At 37.5% G+C, this 24,485-nt stretch overlaps 1 protein-coding gene across 1 annotated transcript in view; it reads left to right on the top strand.

Moving 5' to 3' along the window:
• The window catches only part of CCDC186 (coiled-coil domain containing 186), a 69,027-nt gene extending 63,704 nt beyond the window's left edge, over window positions 1-5,323 (top strand). Inside the window, exons 15-16 of the mRNA XM_069099021.1 lie at window positions 86-305; window positions 1,089-5,323. Of these exons, the coding sequence (XP_068955122.1) occupies window positions 86-305; window positions 1,089-1,172 (304 nt within the window). The 3' untranslated portion in view covers window positions 1,173-5,323. The remainder of the gene's footprint in view (window positions 1-85; window positions 306-1,088) is intronic.
• Window positions 5,324-24,485: the final 19,162 nt, after the last annotated feature.

The raw sequence follows: 24,485 nt of genomic DNA, 5'->3' as shown, positions 1-24,485 counted from the left end.
CTAAAGTGCTATATGAATATTGACTACAATTCCGTGCATTTTTAAGCATCAAGGATGTATCTATAATAGTTTTTTTTTTCCTTAGAATAATTCAGAGTTATATCTTACGAGAAGAAGCAGGCACACTGTCATCAGAGGCATCCGATTTTAACAAGGTTCATTTGAGTAGACGAGGAGGCATCATGGCATCCTTGTATACTTCCCATCCAGCTGACAGTGGGCTGACATTAGAACTCTCCTTGGAGATCAACCGGAAATTACAGGCTGTTTTGGAGGATACCTTACTTAAAAATATTACTTTAAAGGTATTGATATTTTTCATAAATTTTCATCCAACAAATCTTAGAAAATGTTTTACCCCAAAAACCTACCTAATGGTAGATTACTTCTATAATATAACCTAACTATTTATACCAGAGGGTGAAAATTCATTTTAAGATTTATTTTTCTCCCTCATGCTTTCATATTAAAAAAAAAAAAACACTTTATTTTCAACAAGGTGAAAAATAACACTATATAGGATGAGTTAAGAGGAGAAGAAATCAGTTTAATTAGTATAAAATAGATTATAGCTGGAATTTTCTATCTTATTTGGGAAGTTTTATTACTTTTGAATTTGTTTATTTTGGGCAGATTTTGATCTCAGTTTGGTCTTCAATTATTTATAATTAATTGCTAGAGTAAATGTTAATGATTCTAAGCAAAATAGGTGCTACAGATTTTGATTTGAAGTTATTGTTGCTATTATTTGATATAACTACTATAGCAGATGATCTTTTGGAGCTTTGACATTCTTTAATGAGTTTTTAAAAGTCAATAAATAATCTCTTGTGCATTATCAATTACCACAGCATCCCTCAGTCAGATTGCCTTTTTTTGTTTGTTTGTTTGTTTAAAACTGACAGGCCTTCACTAAGCACAGAATATTTTCCTGGTTCTTACAACAAAAATAAGCTTAGGGTTCAGAGGGAAATAAACATGCTTATTTATGAGCTTAATTAGGAAAAGAAATTTCAAAGTGAATCCTTTATTTGTGTGTTAATATTTTTTGTGTTTTTTCTTCCCATTTTATAAACTAAAAACAAAAGGAAAATCTACAAACACTAGGAACAGAAATAGAACGTCTTATTAAACACCAGCATGAACTAGAACAGAGGACGAAGCAAACATAACAAAGCTCTTGCATAGTAAACAGACAAAAGCTGCAGAAGGAGCAGGTGCTACAGACCTCGGTGGCGTTTTGAAGTTTTTGTTATGATCTGTGTGTCAATCAGTGAAAGTGTATTTTATCTGTTTGATACAAATTTAAGTCATAACTGAACTTTTTGATATGAGTCATCCTCTCTATTCTTTGACCATTTGAATGAGTTACTGCGTGTACTGTAAGTAGCGTAAGCTTCAAGATTTTAATTGTTTGCACTGTGGAATATAACATCCTATTAATGATGAATTGAGAAAAAAAAGATTTGTTTAATTCGCTAATAGTCACATCAGATGCTGAAGAATACTATAAGGGCTTTCAAACACTATTTTTCCATCTCTTCCCATTAACATGCCTTATATATCAAAGGTGATTCAACCTTTTAAAAATATGCATGAGAAGACAGGCATTAAAAACCATTCATTAATATGCACTTTCTTACTCTAAAATAAGCTGAACACAAACAACTATAACACATTAACTTTGGAATTTTCATTGGCCATGTATAGTAGGATATGTGTTTGGTTCTGTGACTTGATTTTAAAAATGATATTTGAAGTGGAATGGAAAAGTTTGCTAGTGATAATGTGTGTAGTAGCCCGAGAAAAGTTCAGACATTTATTCCTCTCAATGTCTGATTTGGTCATTAAGCTTTTCCTACAATTAGATACCTTCTTTATAGCACCCATGCATGGTTCATTGTATTTAAATGTTTCTTGTTTTCACACATTTCTTTTAACTGATAGGGAAATGGTTTCCTAGAATTCATTTCCATAAAACTGATTCCCCATGTGTATCTTGAAAAAATTTCATTGAAATCCAAATTTTAAAATTGAACTAGTAGACTATTTTAGAATCTGTAAAACACATATGCTTCACTAATACAAGAAAAAAATGTAATCATGTTTAGGATTCAAGTCCCAAGGAAAAAACAGCATTGATATGTTTTGTCAAGACTGTTTTATTTGAATACTATTTTTTGCATTTTTAGATCCATTTTATACTGTAGATTATAACATCACTCCTCAAAGATTATTATATTTTTATTTAAAACTCACAATCACCTATGTGTAACCAAAGGATTTTTAGAGCCAAATGCATATGCTTATGGAGAGATTTTACTATATTTATTTAAAATGTGCACTTAATTTTTATGAGCAGTATCAATAGTAATTCTTATATAAATTCCATTAGGGCAGGGACCATTTTTTATTTATCTCTCTATTTTCCCCAGTGTCTAGTACAGTGCTTTGCACATAATAGGCGTTTAATGTTCAGTGTTGGTTGAATATTTTCATTTGTCAAGATGCTATTTAAATTTGCCCTCATCTCTTCGAATTTTCACGTGTGCATTTTTGTACTCATATTTCATTAAATTTAGATCATGTTGTAATACAATGCCTTGGCTAATGTTCAGTGGTTGTAACTGTTAAAATGATTAGTTTTTGTTTAATTTCAAAAATTTTTTAAAGGAAATGGATCCCTATAGGTTATTGCCACTAGAAGGGTTTTGGGGTTTTTTTGCTTTTTTGTTTTAAGAAAATTGAACTCTAAAAGCTGGGTCCATCATAGTAATATCCCTCTAATTTGTTTTAAAATTCTAGTATTAGTTTGACAATATTGCAAAAAGAAATTAAAATGTTAAATTTCTATGGTGTGTTTTATATTTTCTATATGTTTAATTCATGTGCTCATCATACGCAACTCCCATTCAGAAATTCATAAAATTAAATTCAGTGAAGACTGTTTATTTTTTGTTAGTTGAGAATTAGTATTGATATACCATAATGTGTCTTATTTTTCACATATGTAATTTATGAAAGTAAAAAATGAATAACCATATAGGGTAAGTGCAATCATATCTCTCTTTTTTTCTCCCATTATTCTTTTAGGCCTTCATTGACACTCCTATTGACTACTTATTGTAGCCAGGTTTTTTATTTCTGTGCAAACAAACCATGCTTGGCTTGTCATATAGATATATCTATGGGATACAATTTTAGTCTTTCTCCATATATGCATCGCTATTCAGGAGGCCAAGATAATTTTATGTCCATTATGTGCTAAGTAGATAAGCTTTTAAATTTCTACATTTATCAGAGATGGAAGTGAATTATTCCAGTATTTATATCTATGTATGTCCATTGGAGAAATTTTGACTAGGAAGTTAGTTTTTGGAAGAAAGCCATTAGAAAGTATATGTTGACCATATTCTTATTTCTAATATAAGTGCAAGTAGAAATTCTTGAAAAAAAATATTTTACTTTTTCTTTTGTAAAATGATATATACACTACAGCCTTATATATCTGGTTCAGGACTGAGCAAAACCAGGGCATACAAAAATCCAGATACTCTAGCTAGATATTTGGCTGTCTAGAGGACAGTGGATTTATACCTTACCCCTGTGTAAACAAGTGCAGTAGGATTTGTATAGACTGTTATTATTTTAAATATGTGGGAAAGGACCAGGGGGGGAAGAACAGTCTAGAGATCTGGAAAAATAACATGTATTGTATGCTCCTTAAAAAATCACATTCATTTAAGACCCAATACATTGGCATCTTCAGCTAGGTATCAGTATTTTAGGTTCTTTGGGTAGTCAGGAATAGTGTACTTTTATACAAGTTACCACATCTTAAAAAGTGAGAACAAAGTATTAAATTATTAACTACAATTTTCCCATAGTAATTCAGTTCTTAATCCCTCAGCCAGTTAAGTTTTGAGCATTTAAAATGAAGATTTAGCATCAGGGTAAAAGAGTGGTGTAGTTTTTGAATGACTTCCTTAATTAAGCAATGTCTTTTTTCGTGTGCCCTATTTTCTATACTGTACAAATGTAAGGAATAAATTTCTGTTTCCTAATTCCATAATCCTTTGCAATTTAGAATTTTTTGGTGTGTGCATTTATACACATAGGTTTGTTTGTAGGAACATATGCATAAATATAATTATTTAAATATCTCATGATTTTTAACCATAGGTGGGTCATTGACTAATACAGTTCATGCAAACAGCTTCAAGATGTCCTACTTTTTGAAGTTATTTCAAGGGTGGTTGCTATACAACTCAGTTCTGTCAAACTGATCAAGCCAACGGATTGATATAGAATAACCAAAGATACTAATTTAGTTTTATATTTTCAGAAATTCAGTTCTAAGGACATCTGTTATAAGTAACATGGCCCTTTTTAACAGGTTAGGGAAATGTTAATCCATGTGTATAGTTGAATGGCCCAATAATTCTTTGGGGAAATTATTCTTTTTATTTTAATTTTTTTGAGGAATGCTTGGTGTTATCGAAATAGATTGCTGTGGTCCTACAGATTTTTCAGCATTTACCAGAATTTGATATTTATTTATTTTTTCCTTCCAAATTCCCCCCCCCAACATATGGCATTAGCTTTCTAGTAATGTTTTTAGATTACTAATGCCAACTGGTGTTGCTGACAAATGCATCTAATTATGTTGAAATATCATGTCAGTTTTTTAAGCAAAAATTTTTTTTTCTTTTACAGTATGTTCAGATTCCTTTCTTACTGCAAAGTTTTACATATAAATGTAAAGCTAGATTTAACAAAACAAAACCTTTAGACTATGTTAATATTTTAAATACTCCATGGCACCCTGATCAAAATCTTTTATAGGTCATTTTTTCATTCACTGTGATTTACTGTTCTTGTGCATATTGGCTCTAATGACTTGTGTTTTTTTCCTCAGTAACTTTAAGAACGGAACTCTTTTGACATTTAAGAACACAACTCTTAAAAATCTTTGTTGCCAGTTGGTGGCACTATTAACCAGAATTTCAAAAGAGGTAATTAATTGAAAATTTCTCCAAATATGAAGATTTTCAAACAAAATGATTAAATGATGGTTATAGCTATATGGTAAAGATGTATTTTTATTCCAGAATGGAAAGTTTTTTAAAAATTTGTGTGTCCATTGTCTGCAGTGGTGAAATTTGTTTATATTTCTGAATATGTGCATAGTCTCTTTGATTTCATTAAAATGTTAATTTTGTAGATATGATTCTGTATAAATGAAGTTTTTCAAGAAGTCATCATAAGTTAATGCTGTATATATTGTACTATTAAAAAGAAAACATCTGCTTCCATGCTGTAATTTAATGGTATCTCGACTCCTTTATATCTACTCCTATTTGATGGCTCTTTAGAAACTGTCTTCAAGGCTATTTCACACTTCATAAAAGTAATTTTTTTTTTTTACATGCTTGAAATATTCTCCTTCCATTACTTAGAAGTGCCCTCTTTGAAACAACCAATAGGAGTCATGGAGACTTGCCCAAGGTCAGAGTCAATTCTCTTTAGGGCTCTAGTCTGTTCTCTTTTTCTGTTTCACTTGATATACTTGTCAGTGTTAATGACCAATAAGTAAATTAAATTTTCTACTGCCAAACTATCCTTCAAAATTAATAAAATTGTCAGAAGCAGATTTTCAAAAGGCTTTTTAGAACTGTTATAAACACATGCGTATTTGTGTTTGGACAATTATTTTTCTAAATTTATCTAGCTTTAAGAAAAAACACCTAATTTACTTGATAGTAAGAAAATACGATGTGAATTATTCCTAGTTGATGTATGTAATAGATATTTCACACAGAGTTTTGCTTTCCACTATCTTTGTTTAACAGTCTAAAGTATACAAAGTACTTTTAAATCAGTGTGCTCAGGACAGAAGGAGAATCTTTTCCTAAAACCATCATGTTCAGGAAATAGGTAAGATCAATAAGATGGCTCGTTTTTGCTTCATTTCCTTTTCAAGTGTGGCTCAGTGCAGTAGTTCAGGTCATACAGCTGTGCTGACTGGGCCCTCCATAAATTTGTGTCTAATCTCAACTGGGCCCTCACAGATGCAGGCTTCCATGTTTGAATCTCTGTTACAGTCCTCACAGTGGCTGTTTCAGACTTTTCTCTTTTTTCCTTAAAGACCCCCAAACCATACCTCCCCCTCTTTTTCTCAACAGCCTACCTCTCCTCCTACTTTACTAAAGAAACAGAAGCCTTCCATCACGAACTCCCTTTTCTCCCCCATTTTACACCTCAAAACCCTTTAACATTCTCTCTTCTTTCTTCTTTTGCCCTAGTGTCTGATGAAGAGACAGCTTTCCTTGATAAGGCCAACTCCTCTCTATTTGTGCTTTTGGTCCCATCCTTTTGCTTCTTTGATCATTTCCTATCTGTCATCTTCAACCTTTTATGTACTGTCTCCTTCCCTGCTGCCTACAAAGATTCCAGCTCTCGCTATCTTTTAAAAAACCCTTCATTTGACCTGGCCATCCTCTCAAGCTGTTGTCACATGTCTTTCCTTCCTTTCACTGTTAGACTGCTAGAAAAAGCCCTCTGTGCTCTCTGCCTTCAATTCCTCACTTCTTACTCCTCATCCTCTTGCAATCTGACTTCTGACCCCACTTCTCACTGAAATTGCCCTTTCCAAGGTTACCAATGACTTAATTGTTAAATTTGATGACCTTTTTTCAGTTCTCATCTCTCTTGTTTTCTCTGAAATGTTTGACACTGAATTGACCTCCTTTTCCTCCTCCTGGATACATTCTCCCTTGCTCTCATGACAATGTTCTCTTTGTTTTCTTCCTTTCTAATCATTTTTATGATTCTTCTTGACTGGATTAGATGTATGCCCTCTTCTCCAGTCCTCTGTCCTGTGTGCTTTCTCTGTACTATCTCAGTGATATAACTGGCTTCCAACCCCTTCTCTCCTCTCACATAGATGCTACTTCATTTCAGACCCTCATCATTGTTGCCTAACGGTAGTTTCATAATTAGACGGTCCGCTTCTAGTTTTCTTTTTCCAATCTCCACACAACTCTCAAAATAATCTTGAAATACAGATAAGATCATGTCCCTCCCGTGTTCAAGAATCTTTTAGTTAACTCTCTTCTGTCTCTAGAATAGGATCGTAGATATGTAACTGGAAGACCATTAGTCCTCTTCAGCTTGACCTTTGAAATCTTAAGGAGTCTTTCTTCAGCTTACTTTTCCCAAATTTATTTCTCATTACTTCTCACATGCTCGTTACTGCCAAAATAGCTTGTTTGCTATTCCCTGAACTCCACATTCCTACTTCCACCATAATACCATTGTGAGGCTGCCTGCCACATCTGAGATGCAATCCTCTGCCTCTTAGAATCCTTAACTTACTTCAGGGTTCACATCCTACCAGGGAGTCATCTGTGACCACCCAACCCCCAGTGTTATTAGTGCTTTCTACTCAAATTATTATATATCTCTAAAAGTGTTCTAGCCTTCTATTTGAATAGAAACTCCTTGAGGGCAAAAACTTTTTGGTTTGCTTTGTATCCCCATCATCATGCACAAAGAAGGCACTTAAATGGCTATTTGTTACTATCTTTACTTCATTGACACATGAACTTCAAGTAGTTATCATTGAAAAGAAATGTTACATAGGAAAAACAGAAACATAGGAAGTCATTCTGTCTCATTTGAACTTAGCAGTAAAATCTGAAAATAACTCTTATGACAAACTTCCATAGTGCCATTAAATTCTTTTAAATTTTATCAGTGTTACAGTAAGTACGTGACTAACATATTTGTGAATGGAAATGCCATACAAAGAACTTTATAATCCCAACCTCATCCTAATAAAATCATCCCAAATGTACAAATGAAAATCAAATATGGTCCCCATTAATTTATACTTTTGTACCTATTTTCATTTTGTCCTCACAGTAACCTGTGAGGTATACAGTATAAATATTACCTATATCTATACTTTAAAGATAAGTAAAACATTTCTGAGAGGTCAGGTGCTTGCTCTGGATCATACAGCTTGTACATGGTAGAGCAAGAATCTGAACCAATCATATGACTCAAGTCCAGTCTTTTTTCTTCTATGTCATGTTGCTCTGTAAGAACAGATGACCCTCAACACCGTCATAGACCCTCTTTTCTCCTGTCTTTATATACTGCATGATCTCATATTAAAACCTGAGGCAGCTAAGTGGACTTGAGTTCAAATGAAGCCTCAGACTCAGTTGTGAAATGTTAGACGAGTCATTTAACCTCTGTGGGGTTGATAGTAGCAGCTACTTCCCAGAGTTCTTGTGAGGATCAAATGAGATATTGGTAATGCACTTAGCACAGTGCCTGATGCATAGTAGGCACTTAAATACATGTTTACTTCTCCAATGACTTTCAATCAGTCAACAAGCATTTATTAAGTGTCTGCTATGCCAGAAGCTGTCATGAGTCAGGGGATACAAAAATGAAAGTCCCTGCCCTCAAATTTAACAATCTCATAGGAGAAAGATGTAGATGTATACACAATAAAGATAAGATTATTGGGGAGGGGGCATTAGTAGGTTAGGGTATCAAGAAAGGCTCCATGTAGAAGGTGGTACTTAATCTGAGTTGTGAAGTAAACCAAAGGTGTTAAGAGGCAGAGGTGAGAATGACATACATTCCAGGCATACAGACCCATCCAGTGCACAGATAGGAGGTAGAGTACTACTTAAAAGGAAGAGTAACAAGGCCGGTTTGACTCTACTGTTAGTGTATGTGAAGAGTAGTAATTTTTAGCATAGCTGCAAAGGTAGATTGGGATGCAGGTTGTGATGAATTTTAAGTGCCAAATGATTTTATATTTGAGCTTAGCTTTGATGATTATTGAGTAAGGGAGTGATATAATCTATATTTTAGGAAAATTACTTTGGCAATTGTGTATAACATAGTCTGGAATGGGGAGACTATTTAGGAACCTAATTGCCATAGTCTAGGGGAAAAGTGATGAGGGCCTGACCTGCGATGATGACTGAGGGGAGACAGGAAAATACGGAAGAGATTTGGAGGTAGAAACAAATTTTGGCAACCAACTAAGTATGTGGGATGAGTGAGTTGTCCAGGGTAACAGTAAGGTTGCAAACCTGACTAGAAATACACTTAATTGAAACAAAGAGTTTTGGAAGAACACTCGGGTGGGAGGGGAATGGAGGAATATGAGTAGTTTTAGAAATTTTTAAAGCAATTGGGGTTAAGTAACTTGCTCAAGGTTACACGGCCAGTTATTTTTTTGTGTGGGTGCCGAGTATCTGAGGCCAGAATCCATCCCGGGTCGCCTGATGCCAGGGCTGATGCTCTTACTCACTGCACCACCTGACTGCCCCTAGTTTTGGAAATTTTAAATTTAATGTGCCTAAGGAAAATTGAGTTCAAATTGTCCAGTTGCAGCTGATAGTATATGGCTAGTGCTGAAGAGAGATACAAAGGCTGGGTAAAGTTATCAGCACAGAGCTAATAAATCCTTGTTAGCTGATGAGGTCACCAAAAAGGAAAGTGTAGAGCCTAGTGAAAAAATCCCAGGCCAGAGTCTTGAGATCCAATTCACAATTAGAAGGTGGAATATAGATGATTATCCAGTAAAGGAGATTGAGGGGCAGTCATCACAGGGGTAGGAAAACCAAGAGTGATGTCAGGAAAACTCAGAGAAAATAGTATCCATAAGAGAAGGTGATCAGTCCAGCTAGGTCAAGAAGAATGAGAACTGGGGAAAAGTCATCGCATCTGAAGAGATCATTGTTAATTTTAAAGAGAGAAGTTTCAGTTGTGTGATAAGGTCGGAAACTAGATTGTGCCTTGTTAAGTCACCAGAGGAAGTGAAGACAGTGAACTATTTCAAGGAGTTTGTCCAAGGAGAGCTATAGGATAATAGCTTATGAGGATGATAGGATCTAAAGCAAGAGGTCTCAACTGTTTGTCCCATGGACCCTCTTAGCAGTTTTGAATTGAAGCCTGTGGACTCCTTCTCTGAAGAATTTTTTAAAGTGCATAAAATACATAGGATTACAAAGGAAACCATTTAAATTTTAAAATATTTAAAGGGAAAAAGAGTTTGCAGATCCTAGGTTAAGAACCTTGGGCTTTGGGGGGGGGGGTGGAGTTTATGTGTGATGGTTTTTAAGAAAGCTGAAGTTGGGTGTTTTTAGATAGCAGGGTAGGAGTCCATAGATGGACACTGCAGATTAGGGTGGGGGTAGGGTATAGTTTGTGTAGAAGCGTTGGCCTCCACAAAGACAAAAGCCACTTCATTGGAGACTGTAGTAAAGGAAGAGAGGGTAGGGAATGATGTCAAGAGGTTTTGAGACGGAGAGAAGAGGGAGTTTGTGGTGAATTGTCTTTTCTCAGGTCTCCAGGTACAGAGGGTAGGGAGAGCTTCAAGAGAGAAGGTTTAGAACAGCCACTGAAGAATAGGAAAGAGAATCAATTAAGGAGGAATAAAAAGATTGAGGGCCTATTTGAAATTAGTGCTTACTCAGTCCCAAATGTGTGTGTTTGTAGATAGACAGCCCTAGTGTCTCCTGAATTTATCTAGCTGCCTAGTTGGGTATCTTCACCTGGATGTCCTACTGGCATTTGAAACTCGACATTTCTAAAACAGAACTCATATTTCCACCCCCTCCTATTTTCCACCACTCCTCCAAACTCCTTGTTTCTATTTCAGGCCCCATCTTCCTTCTAGTCATTAAGGTTTGTAACTTCAGCATGACCCATTAGTGAACCAATTCATTACTACACTGCCTTCTTCTTTGGGGTCCCTGGTACCCTTATCATTTTACTGATTGTGCCCTGCCAGCCCTAAGCCACTATCTTCACTCCTACACATGTGCTGCTGAACAAAGGTAGGGAAAATTATACACTCTTTCTAATTCTCCTTCTCTTAGACCTCTCTGCACCCTTTGACACTGTTCACCCTCTCAATATAGTCTTCTCTCCAGGTTTTTGGGATACACATACCACTCTCTCCTGGTTCTCCTCCCACCTGACTGCTCCTTCTCAGTCTCCTTTGCTGGATCCAGATCATACCTTCTAACCATAGGTGTCCCATGGGGTTCTGTCCCTCTATAGGGACGTTCTCCCTCTATACTACTTCACTTGGTGATTCTATCAACAACCAATAAGTCATTCTCAATTCTTCACTACCTCACACTTTGCATATATCCCATCTGTTCTCAAGGCCTATTGATTTCACCTCTGAAACATCTTTCTTTTTTTTTTTTCTTTTTGGAGGGCATTTGGGGTTAAGTGACTTGCCCAAAGTCACACATCTAGTAAGTGTGTCAAGTGTCTGAGGCTGGATTTGAACTCAGGTCCTCCTGACTCCAGGGCTGGTGCACTATTCACTGCGCCACCTAGCCTCCTGCAACATCTTTCAAATCTATGCTCCCTTCTCTCCTTTGACATTGTCTCCACCACTTTGCTGTAGGCCCTTATCACACACACCTGGACTATTTCAATAGACACCTGGTGGGTCCTTCTGCTTCCAGTCTCCCTCCTCCAATCCATTCTCCATTTGGCCACCGAAATGATTTTTCTAAAGCCCAAGTCTAGCCATGTTACCCCTTGACTCAGTAAGTCTCATTGGCTACCTGTTGCATCCAAGTTCAAATACAAAATCCTCTCTGCTGTTCCACAAACAAGGCATTTGATTTCTAGGTTCTGGGTGTTTTCTCTGGATGTCCCCCATGCCTAGAATGTTCTCCCTCATCTCCAACCAGTTGGTTGACTTTTCCAACTAAAATCCCATTTTCTATAGGAAGCCCCCCCCCCTTAATCTTAGTGCCTTCCTTCTCTTAATTTTTCATGTTTTTCCTGTAGGTAGCTTGTTTGTGCATATTAGTTTGCTTATTGTCTCCCCCATTGAATTGTAAACTCCTTGAAGAGAGGGACTGTCTTTTCTGTATCCTTTGTATGTAGCACAGTGCCTGGCACATAGGTGCTTAATGTTGATTAACTATTTTTGGCTGTCTTCCACTCTTCTCTTTCTGTCAGCACTATCCCCATCTCTAGCCCACTCCTGTCAATTCCACCTCCACGTCACTTTCATGCACCTCTTCTTCTCTCACAGCCACCATTGTATTTTGGGACTCCTTGCGGCTTTTGCCAAGAGTATTTTAACATGCCCTCACCCCCATCCCAGTTAGTTTACCTGTGTCCAATCTGTTCCCTCACCATCCTGTTCATACAACTACCAAAATAATCTCCCTAAGGCACAGGTCTGACCATGTCACCCCCTTCTCAACAAAACAACAACCAGAAATATTTAGTGGCCCAGCATTTTCTTTAGTATAAAATTTAAACTCTGGAGTCTGGCTCCAACTTCTTGTCCAGTTTCTCCTGATGTTCTGTGTTCTATCTAAGTTGTATTAGCTAGTCCTTGCACCCAGAATTCTGTCCTCTGGCTCTATGCATGGGAAGGTGCTTACCCAGTTTCCAAGTATCCACCTTTCAGAATCATAATTTTTCTGCATCAGGCACCACTTCCTGAATAACAGTAAGCTGTTTTTCTATCATTCCTCAGATTGTTTTATTATATATGCGCATGCAGAGTGTAAGCTCCGCAAAAGCAGGGTCTGTTTTAATTTTTGTCTTTTTATCACTCCCTGGAACAATGTCCTACACATAGTAGGCACTTGAAGTTTGTGATTCAATAAAAATTGAATCACAATTATTCTTTTGCTGTAGACTAGTATTAATACCATATTTGTTTAAAACTTTATTAGGAACAAAGCATTTTATAGTGTCTTTCTGGGAATGAGTTGGCCAGACTTCATGGCCTTTCCCAGGGAGATATGATTTGCTATTTCTTAAATTAGCAATAAGAGCTTTTGTTTTTATATTAAGAATGAACACTAGGCATGTATATTTACTAGGTACTTACAAGAGATTTTGAAACTGAATAGTCAAAGAAAAGCATGTTTTTGCTTTTTTCCTCAGACTGCCTACCTGTAATATGATTTAAGAAAAAAACAAAAGGTGAGGTTGGAAGTTTGTCTTTAAATTTCAGAAGGGCAGCCCTTCCAGTCTGGTGGCCACAATGCCAAAAGACTCCTTTATGAAAATTAAAATATACATTGAAATAAATTTTTAAAAATTTGTTAAATTTTCATTTAACTACATGTGGATCTACAGTGCCGTTTATCTTGGGCAAAATGTTCCATACTGACTTCCTCTATCAACTAACATACACATTTTGGAGCAATTTCCCTTTCTGTCATTCACTGTGTGCTCAGAAAATAAGCCTGAACACAATGTCAATCGAAAAAGAATTTCCCTTCTCAGTATCCCTCCTTGTGATGTCTTTATTGGGTTCACTTATCTTCTCTATGCTGAAGACTCCTAGATCTATACATACATGGCCTCATTTGTCTTGTGAACTCTAGTGCCACATCACTGTCTGCTGGACATCTCCACTTGCATATTCCCTTAGTTATTAAAACTCAACCTGTCTAAAATAACTTCCTCTCCCCCTTCTTACAGTCACTTCTCTATTGCTGTCAAGGACACCATCACCACAGTTACCCTGGTAACTTCAGACTCACTGTCTTCTCTTCCTCCCATATTCACTATTGCCAAGTCCTACTGTATCTAACTACACAACATTATCTTTCATCTGTTCTCTAGATTTACTCTAGTTCAATTCCTTAATCACTTCTTGATTTATTGAGATAACTTATTTGGTCTCCTTGCCTTTAGACTTTCCCTTCTCTGATGCATTTCCCACATGGCTACCAAAATGATGTGCTTAAAGGATGGATCTGACCATATCATTGTCCTGTTTAAGAAGCTTAACTGGCTCCCTGTTATAGGATCAAAACACAAATGCTTTGGCACCTTACATCCTTTCCAATCTAGCTCCAAGCAGACTTTCTGGCTTTTTTGGAGGACAATTGGGGTTAAGCAACTTGCCCAAGGTCACATAGCTAGGTTTTTTTTATGTTAAGTGTCTGAGGCCAGATTTGAACTCAGGTTCTCCTGACTCCAGGGCCCAGTGCTCTATTCACTGTGCCACCTAGCCACCCTATCCAACTTGACTTTCCAGACAGATTTTACATTATTTTTCATGCACCCTACATTCTAACCAAACTGACTTGCTTGTTGTTCCTGGTGCTGAACAATCCATTTCTTGCTTCCAGCTCTCCCCATCTGTGCCTTAAAACTCAGGTTCATTCCCTGCTTGAGGCCATTCTGATCCCCCTCTCCCCACTATTTACTTTTTTTAAAAAATTTATGTATTTGGTTTTTCTTTAGTAAAATGGAAGTTCCTTGAAGGCAAGGACTTTCATTTTTGTTTTTTTTTATCCTCAGTACCTAGCCCAGTACCTGGTATGTAGTAGGTACTTAATGCTCTTTGAATTGAATTAAATGACTCATGGGAGCTCCAGCTAAAAGCAGTTATCTCCAAAACCACTGCCTTTCTTATCACAACCATCCCTCTCTCCTCCCTCCCACTCCTCCCCACTTGATGAAGCTCTAACTGCCCGAAATTCCACCCCTCCCCAAAGCCTTGTCTCCTTTAGGGAAGTGTTCCTTACCAGAACCTCTTTATTCATGGGGATGGTTTGGTGGAGAGGTGAGTTTGTTCCTGCGACTTCCATTGGAGGAGATATCTTCTGGTATCTGCAGGGAAAATGCATTTTCCCATAGAAACAGCATTAATAAAGCTCAATTAATTTTAGTATCACTATTAGTACCACCCACCATACAATGAGATTTTATGGGTTAAACAGACTTGTCTGAACCAATCTGAAGCCTATTTTTAGTGATATTGTTTTTCTGTGGGAGAATCTGTCCTGAAATGTAAACAATCAATCAAATTACAACAGACGTTTGGGAAAGGGAACCTATTTGTAAGCTTAGAGCATCACATTTCAGAGGTCATCTAGTTCAAATCATACCTGATTGAGCAATGGATTGTAAACTAGGTAACTTAGATAGGTGGTCATTGAGGTCTCTTCCAATGCTGCAATTTTCTGCAATTTCATTTGTTGTAAAATCTGCTCTTTGGTACTTGAATGAAATTCCTATTTCATTAACAACTTTGATAAGTTCTTTGCCCCAAACCTAACTATTATGGGAAGGAACATGATGAATTAAAAAATATAGTACTGCCTTTGAAGTCAAAGGACCTGGATTTAAATCCCAGGGCTGCTATTTTCCCAAGTGATTTGGGAGATAGCACTTCAACTCTGATTTCTTTAAGTGCCTTAATTTCCTCATGTGTGGGTTGTACTCAACTCAGATCCTTTGTAGCCCTAAATTGACAATCCTGCCCCCATGCCTGCCCAGTTTTATTTTGGTTTTGTTTGAGTTGCTACCTTTATAAAGTCATAACTTCTCAGGGGGTTCTTACTTTGAGTAGGTAAAAGTTTGAGTAAGACTCCATGCTATTTGTGTATTTTGAATTAAAGTCATGGATTTGAGTCAGAAGTCCAGATCTGGGATAAGCCATAGAGAGAATTTGTTCGGGGTTATAGGAACAAATCCAGCAATTGAACCATTAAGAGGAAGTGGTTAAATGATAGACCTGAAAGAGCATGAAAGAAGTACAAAGGAACTTAGAGCTGGGTAAATTTGTACTACACTGACTTTCAAGAAAAGCAAAGCTGAGATGGAGGCTGAGAATAATTTCAAGGTGATCATAAAAATAGAAAAACGCTTACTTAACAAAGAACCAAAAGAGATTCTTGATGGATGCTAATAGAAATTCCTTTGGTAAGCTGGCTCATGATGGGAAAATATTCAAAGAAAACTATTTCATGATTTATTAGTAACTAAATGAAACACTTTAATGAAGGTGTAGTCACTGGATTCTAGTCTAGAAATTACTATTTATATCATTTTTGATATATTCATATCAATTGACTTCTAATAAAAAATGCACGGTGGTCATGGGAGTGTGGTGATGAGGTGGGTGGTTTTAGCATTTGAAAAGAGAAGTGTCTGAGCACACTTTGCTCCACTCCGTACAAAAGAGACGAGTAACAATCATTTGACTTGAGGTGAGCTTAAGCAATAAAGCACAAAAATCTACGTGGTCATAGCCCAGGACATGGAATGGCAGGAGACAAGCAGACCCCAGTTGGGATTTCTGGTCTATCCATACCTTAACAAGAAGCTTTCAAACAAGTAGTCATGAGCCTTTGTTTTATTATCCCCATTTTATATTTGAGGAAATAGGCAAACAGGTTAAATAACTTGCCCAGGGTTACATAAACAGTAAATATCTGAGGCTGAATTTGAACGCCAGTCTTACTGACTCTAGGCCCAGTTCTCTACCCACTGTGCCACTAGTAGTTATTACTATTGTTAAATCCTTGAGGGCTAAGATGATTTCTGACACTTTTTTCAAATCTCCCATACTTCTAGTATGATCCATAAATACTGCATCAAGTATGGAGACTTTGTATAGTTCATTTTCTCTGATGACTGAATTGACCATAACTCTTTCTTAAACCAATTTCCTTTTAAGGGAGTCACAGTAAACCAGAGAACCAAGAAGTTTGACTGCATCTTTTAAACTCTTTGAAGAGATCTAGAATCAAAGCAAAACAAAACTCTTGTGCCATGGGACAGAAGAGATATAGCTTTAGTTGTTTGAAAAAGTTCTGATGTTGAATTCTCCCTGTCCCCTAGAATAGCTGGAGAATAGGTTAGAGATTAATGTCCCCTGTAGCTAAATTTTATAGCTACTCTGAGACCATAACCTTGAAATGCAGGGTAATGGAAGCTTATAAAATCTCTACCTGTGTGAGAACATTGAAGTTCATGTGGGAGTTCTTTTCTTAAGGGAAAACAGTCAAACATGTATTTTGATGTTAAAATGAACCAGTTGACATCATTGAAGAGGGCTTATTTCTGGCACAAAGAAAATTAGATTTATGCTGGGACAAAGTGCAACTTGCTAGTTTGCATAAAGTTCTAATAAGTTAGAACTTTAAAGGATATAGAAATATAATAAAAGATATTTATTTCAACCTAACATGAAAAAGAAAGATGTCACATTATGTGTCTTTTAAAAAGTTACTTTATGTCCTTATAAATTGTAAGGTATTTTACCAAACCGAGTACCACTTTATCATAAACCCTATGAGTTACTTTTCTTTTAAAAAAAATTAATACATTTTGTTTTCACATAACCTTCATTTCCCAAAATACCACCTCCTTTCCTCTCACCCCTAGAGAACCATCCTTTATACAAAGAGGGGGGAAATAAAGAGGAGAGGGGGCAGTTCAGCAAAACTAAATAGCACATCCACCAAATCTGATACTCTGTTCTACACCCATACTCTCCCACATCTGTCAAAAAAAGAAGGGAGGTGCATTATCATATGTCTTTTGTTGGTGCCATGCACAGTCCTTGTAATTATACAACATTCCTTTTTCTTTTCCATTAATGTTCTATCCACTTACATTGTTGTATTTGTTGTCTCTAGTGTTTTCCTAGTTCTTCACTTTGCATCAGTTCATAGGTCTTCCCAGGCTTTTATGTGCCCTTCATATTTATTGTAGAGCCCAGTGATATTCCATCATATGCATACACTACAGTTTTTTAGCTATTACTCCATCAGTGGGCGTATACTTTTGTTTTCAGTTCTGTAAATTACTTTTTCAAATAATCACCTTGACAATGTTGGACAGAGGATCCCTGCATGGCATTGGCTTCTAAAGTCTCATCCATCATTGGATGTTATAATGGGGAAAAGGAAGACAAAAGATGAGCCCTAGTTTGAGGTCCGCCACTTACTGTGTGACTTTGGACAAGGTGCTTGTCCTTCTGGGTTTCAGATTCTTCATTATCAAACTGAAGGGGCTGGATTATTTGGTTTCTGTGATGCAGGCCATCGCTTTTTCCATCACATCAGAAATTCTATGAAGGAGGCCTGTCAGTTCTTACTTTGTGATAAATATCTCTTGGATTCGTCTTTTCCTCCATTATTCCCAGATGGTGAGCACTTTGAGGACAAGGACTATCTTTTAACCTTTCTTTGTATCCCCAGTGTTTAACCGAGGGCCTGGCACATAGTAGGCACTCTATTAACTGGCTGCTATCACTCTAGTCAAGATTCTCATCACTTGGGGCGGCCAGGTGGCTCAGCGAGTAAGAGCACCGGCTCCAGTGTCGGGATGACCTGGATCAAATCCGGGCTCAGATACTCAGCACCACACCCAGAAATAGTAACTGGCCTTGTAACCTTGAGCAAGTTACGTAACCCCAATTGCTTAAAAAAAAAAATTAAAAAAAAGATTCTCATCACTTTATACTTTATTGACACCCTTGTGTTGTAGCAAGTTCACCTAGTGGTGTCCTCACCTTGAAGAGGTAAGATTTCTGACCCCCAGATTGTGTGACTGGCTATATATTTTGCAAGGCAGTACCATCTTTCAGAAATTTCACCATTTTTGTGATCCAGGTACCTAAGGCTTGACATTAACATCAAAGCACTATCAACTTTCTAACACCCCTTTAAGGTTGGAAAACAAGAGGCTATTTGATAAAATCCTGATCTTTAGATAAGTCCTTTACATACAAGATGTCCCTGCTTATAGTCTCCAAGAAGTCTGCACATTAAGTGATGAGCCTCTTGGCCAAGTCAACCTCGTAACCATGTAAGCTTGTAAGGATCTGGTGAAATGATAAGATGAGATAACAACATTTGCGAAAGTACAGCTCTCTATAAATATGGGTTGATGTAGAGGCAGCTACTGTCATAGAAAGAGAACTACTAAACAGAATATAAAAAGGCTTTGGATTGAGTCCTGGCTCCCTTCCGTATTTTTCTTCTCTGAACCTTTGTTTTCTCATCTGTAAAATGGGATCTTTAACACCTGTCCTTGATAATTCACAGGATTGTGAAGAACTGGATTAAAATGTAATTGGGAGGGCAGCTAGGTGGTGCAGTGCACAGAGCACCGGCCCTGGAGTCAGGAGGACCTGAGTTCAAATCTGGCACTTAACACGTACTAGCTGTATGACCTTGGGCAAACCACTTAATCCCAATTGCTCTACCTTCCCCCCTCCAAAAAGAAAAAAAAATGTAATTGGGAAATATTTAACAGCAAAAATAAAAATGCAGTCAGAAAAAGATAATGTTAATTTGTGGTTTTCTAGGTTGATATGTAGCTGCAACAATCCTTACATATGATTTAGTGGCCCTCCTTTCTATGGGAATTTGACACCACTGGGTAAGTAATAATGCAATAATGTGAAAAGTACTTTGTAATTACAGATTGCTGAATTGCCATGAGTTGCTGTTGTGGCAGTGCTCCACTACAAACCTCCTGTCATACCTAATCTTGGCATGGAGGGAGGTGGTCTTGGGTTATCTGACTATGCCTCTGAAGTCCAAGCCAAGCAGCAATGGCTTTGACTCTGGTCCTGGCAGTGAACCAACTTCATAAAGGTTCATCACCACATAATGATGATTAATTAATCTCCAGGTGATTAATTTCTTTGGTTACAGCAGCTTGTATAATTGTTGACTTGGAGATGTGATCTGTATGGGTAGAGGGATTACCCATATTAATCAAATCATGCATCTGAGCCTGACAATGGCAACTCATATTTATAGAGCACTTGACAATTTGCAAAATCATTTTACTTTTAACAACAACTCTGAAGTAGGTAAATATTATTGCAGATGTCTCTTGAGGGTCTGAACTCAGCCCCCTACTCTATGTTTATACTCTCATTTGGTAATCTCATCAGATCCCATGATTTCAGTTATCATGTCTCTGCAGATAAATAGATAAGATTAGATAGATATAAAGATGGTGTAGCTGTCTGCTGTGGGAGGCAGCATGTCATGGTGGAGAGAGTGTTGAACTTGGAGTCAGCAGATACCAGGGTTCAAATCCTACCATTGATAACAAGTTGTGTGACAAGACAGCTAGATGGTCCAGTGAATTGAGTACTGGACTTGGGACCAGGAAGATATTTATTAGTTTTGTGACCATAATAATACCTACATACTACTATGGTAGTCTAAACAAACCTCTGTTTTGGGAGGCAGGGAGTGTCTCTGAGATCCATCAGATTGCTTGCAACAGACTGCTTCTGGCTCTAGAGACAAGCCCCTTCCTCCTCTCTTGCTCCCTTTCTGTCATTCCTAGCTGCTAGAGACTTCTATGCCGGGGACTTCATTGCCTTTTCTCCTAGAGACTTCTGTTGGACAATCCCTGACATCTCTGTGCCTGACATCAGAAATGGAAATCGAATTAGACCTTCTTGCATAAGACCCTACCCCTCTTCCCTCACCTTCAGAATGTCCCAGAAAGTGAGAAGGCCTTAGACTGTGCCAGTGTGTGGGCAGCCCTGTTAGACTGAACTGCCCTGTGTGGGGTGGGCATATTGCCCCAATTTTTGAAGTATGGGCAAATTGTGGGGGATAGAAGGGTCAGAGAGCATCCCTGAGGTAGAGATGAACTTTCCCCCCTCACCCATTAGGAGGAATGACTGATGAAGCTGCATTTATTAAGACTGAGCAGCAACTTTTCCCCAGGACCATCATTGACCTCCTTCCTCCAAAGACCATCATCATGTCCAAGGTCTGCCAACCACCCTGGCTGTGTTCTAACCCCTGCCACCTGCCTTTTCCTCCATGGAATGTCTCCTTAAATCTTAAGCCTTCCATGGAATGTTAAAATATAGCCATGACAAAAGACTATTGCTTTTCTCATCACTGGGCAGTCTGACTTTTATGAAAGTCTTCTAAGACCCCAAACTGCTACAAGTAGACTGGGATACCTCCCTTGTAGACTTGTTGTAAGGGCCTGGTGAGATAAAGGGTATAAAGTGCTTTACAAACCTTCAAATATTATATATAAATGTCATTACCACCCCCACCATCATTTTATATCCTGAACAGATACTACAACTAGACAGTGAGTTGGTCTAGTATTGAACATGAGGAAGACTGGGATGAGTGGTATCTGGGAAATTGCATGCTCCTTTTAATTACCCAAAGTTTCTCCCTGATATAATGGCCCATCTTTTTAATATCAATGTTCTTCCAGAGATGCAATAAAGGCATGAGTTGTGGAGTTGTGGGCCTCTCTCTCTTGCCTTGATCATGGGGCCTCTTGCTTCTCACAGAGTAGCTGCCTAACATATACTTTTTTAATTTTTTAATTTGAATTTAATTTTGAAGCTTCATTTTACAGATGAGGCAACTGAGGGTAAGATTAGATGGAATGCCTTACCTAACATCATACATGTTCAGTCCCATAGCTTCTCATACCAAGTTTCCATCCCTATCACACTGCCATTTTGTTACCGTCTTAAAGTATTGTTGAACTCTATTGTTGTTTCAAAGGGAATTAAACACAACTTAGGCATGGTGTTGTTTGAGTCATATCTGACTCTTCATGGCCCCATTTGGGATTTTCTTGGCAAAGATACTGGAATAGTTTGCCATTTCCTTCTCCAGCTCATTTTACAGATGAGGAAACTGAGGCAAACAGTTTTCAGTGACTTGCCCAGGGTCACACAGTTAGTGTCTGAGGCCAGATTTGAACTCACAAAGATGAGTCTCCAGGCCTGACGCTCTATTTACTTCACCATCCAGATGCCCTTTTAGGTATGATACTTAACACCGATAGCCTAGCACCTTTAAATAGAGGCATCCCTGGCATCGAAAGGGTCAGCCATTTCAGCAAAGAATGGGAAATAAGCAGAAGTTTATTCCATGATACCTTTCTGGGTTTCTTGGGGTAATGATAAGGCTGCTTCATAATATGCCTACCAGTTGCTGTCCAGAGGCTTCCATGGTCTTTAGATACAACTGGGATATTCATTGCCCTGGCCAAGTTTTCCAAGTCCTGACTCACTGGCTGTGAATTCAGGTCTCTTAAAGAAAATGAAGACCCCTGAGGTTCTGCAAGACCTTCCAACCACAAGTTCTCTGTGGATTAGTCACCAGTAACTGAAATAAGTCCTTGGAAAACAATGAGAACTGTAGATACTGACAAGCAATGTGGAAAGGAGAATGAAGTGTGTTGGTACACAGTGTTTTGTTAGAACACATTAAAGTTGACTGGCAGCTCCTTAGCATTCAAAACCACATTTCAGAGAGAGAGAGAGAGAGAGAAAAGAACATTTCACCTTTCTTCTACTACTACAATCCATGGCCTTAAAATAGCATGGCCTTAAGGTAGCAGCTAGAGAGAGTATTGGATTCCGAGGCAGAAGAATTGGTCGTCAGTCCTTGCTCTGCCATGTTAACAATTGTGTCTCCCTGGACAATTCACTTAACATCTCTCAGCCTCAATTTCCTTATCTTTAAATGAGGATAATATAACCCAACTGGTTACTTCACAGATGTCATAAGGAAAGCACCTTGTGGGCCTTAAGCCCTACATAAAAGTTGTATTGTCGTTCTTGTTGCTATCCAAAGGATACGTAAGTTTCATACCCAAAGTGAGAGAGAACCTGAGCAAATATCTCATTTATCCAAGACTACATCGAGAGCATCTCATAAGAATGAATAAATGAGTAAAAAAGCATTTATTAGGCTTTTGTTATGTACCAAGCACTCTGTTAAGTGCTTTGGAAATTAATAGAAAAAAACAAGTCCTTCCTCTCATGGAGCTCACACTCTCACTGGGGGAAATGACCCATTTTTTCCACTTACTAGTACTTTATTTTGCCAATTACATGTAAAGATAGCTTTCAAAATTCACCTCTATAAGACCTTGAATTCCAGATTCTTTTCTCCTCTTCCTCCCTTCCTCCTTCCCTAGGTGGTAAGCAATCTGCTAGAGGCTATATATGTACAGTCATATTAAAGATATTTCCACATTAAATTATCCATTTTTTAAAAATAGTCAAGCTGCTGGACATATGGAATTTCAGAAATCTGAACTAGGGATGCACTGAAAGAAGAGATGGCAAAGCTCCTACCTTTCTTCAAATTTGTTTTCTTTTGGCTTGGACCTGTAGTTTTATTGGTGATTGGGAACTCCCACTCTAGAAACCCACTCCTCTGATGCAGATGAACTGATTTTTAACCACAGCTACATTGTGCAGTAGAGAGACTGGGTCTGGAGTCAGGAGGACTCATCTTTTCCAGTTCAAATCTGGCCTCATACACTTATGTGACCCTGGACAAGTCACTTAACTCTCTTTGCCTCAGTTCCTCATCTGCAAAATGAACAGGGGAAGGAAATGGCAAATCACTCCGGTATCTTTGCCAAGAAAACCCTAAATGGGGTCACAAAGAGTAGGACATGACTGCATAACAACTTAGATAATTGCTTAGGTAAACTGAGAGCTTCAGTGACTTGCCCAAGGTCACCCAGTTGGTATGTGTCAGGGGTACAGCTTCCAGACTTCAAGGCTGGCTGGTCCTGAATCTCATTTGATGGCTATGCATTTCCAGTAGTGTGGAAGGATAACTGATTAATAAATACATGGCATGAAAACTTCTACTTATTAAAAGTTTCATTTGATGACAAGTAGCTTGAACTCTTGAAACACTTTTTTTGGGTGCATTTTCAGGTATGAACTTCTTCCAAAACAGCTGCTTACTGTTCCAGAACAGCTATCATGCCTTACTTTAGTTTCTCAGCTTCAAAATCAAGGGCTATAGAGGTGAAATGATTAATCATATTAATTCCAAACATATTGGAGAATCCCTGAGATTGAGGATAAGGATCTATACAAAATCATTCTTGTTTACAAATTGTAGGATCTTTAACAACATGATTTTTATAGGCCATTTAAGCATAATAATCAAATATGAAACTATTAATTTAAGGAAAGTGCTAATGTGATTTCAAATTGACTGAGAATTGGGATTTGAAAAGTCTATCCAGTGGAGAGAACTCTGCAGCAAAAATGGCTGTCCCTTGGGTGCCTTTCACAATGGGCCAAGGATCATGTCAATTACAAATGAGGTACTTTTGTACCAAGTGAAATGCAAGTCCATAATAAATAGACTTAGTCTTAGGAAGGAAAGGAAAAAATGTGTACATTTGAAAATGTAATTACTCATTTAAAAGAATTCAAATTATAGAAAGGTCTCAAATGATAAGAAAAATAAGAAACCCGGCACACAATTTTAACAATTAATTCTCATTCTAACCAAAAGCCTCATATTATTATAAATAACTGTTAAGAACTGTATTCCGATGTTTGATTCATTGATACAGCATTTCAGACCAAGAAGGAATCTGAGTCATCTAGTCAAACCTCATTTTCTATATAGCACCTTGAGTGGGGAAAAAAGGGAGTGACAAGTAGGTCCATCTATGCCCCACCCCCCATAACTCATATAGTGAATCTCTCAGAGAAGTTTCCATGGGTTAAAGGTAAACAATGGGTCCATATTCAACAAAACTATAGCTTATAAGCCCCTACTGATGTGTTTAACTTTATTTATTTATTTATTATTATTTTTTTTTTATTAAGCAATCGGGGTTAAGTAACTTGCTCAAGGTTACACGACCAGTTATTT

The sequence above is a fragment of the Petaurus breviceps genome, unplaced genomic scaffold (assembly GCF_028583685.1).
Source record: "Petaurus breviceps papuanus isolate PSGF00001 unplaced genomic scaffold, PetGlider_PUasm1.0 37, whole genome shotgun sequence".
Classification (NCBI taxonomy): Eukaryota; Metazoa; Chordata; class Mammalia; order Diprotodontia; family Petauridae; genus Petaurus; species Petaurus breviceps.
The sequence above is the reverse complement of the archived record's forward strand: the minus strand, read 5'-3'. Positions and strand labels throughout refer to the sequence as shown.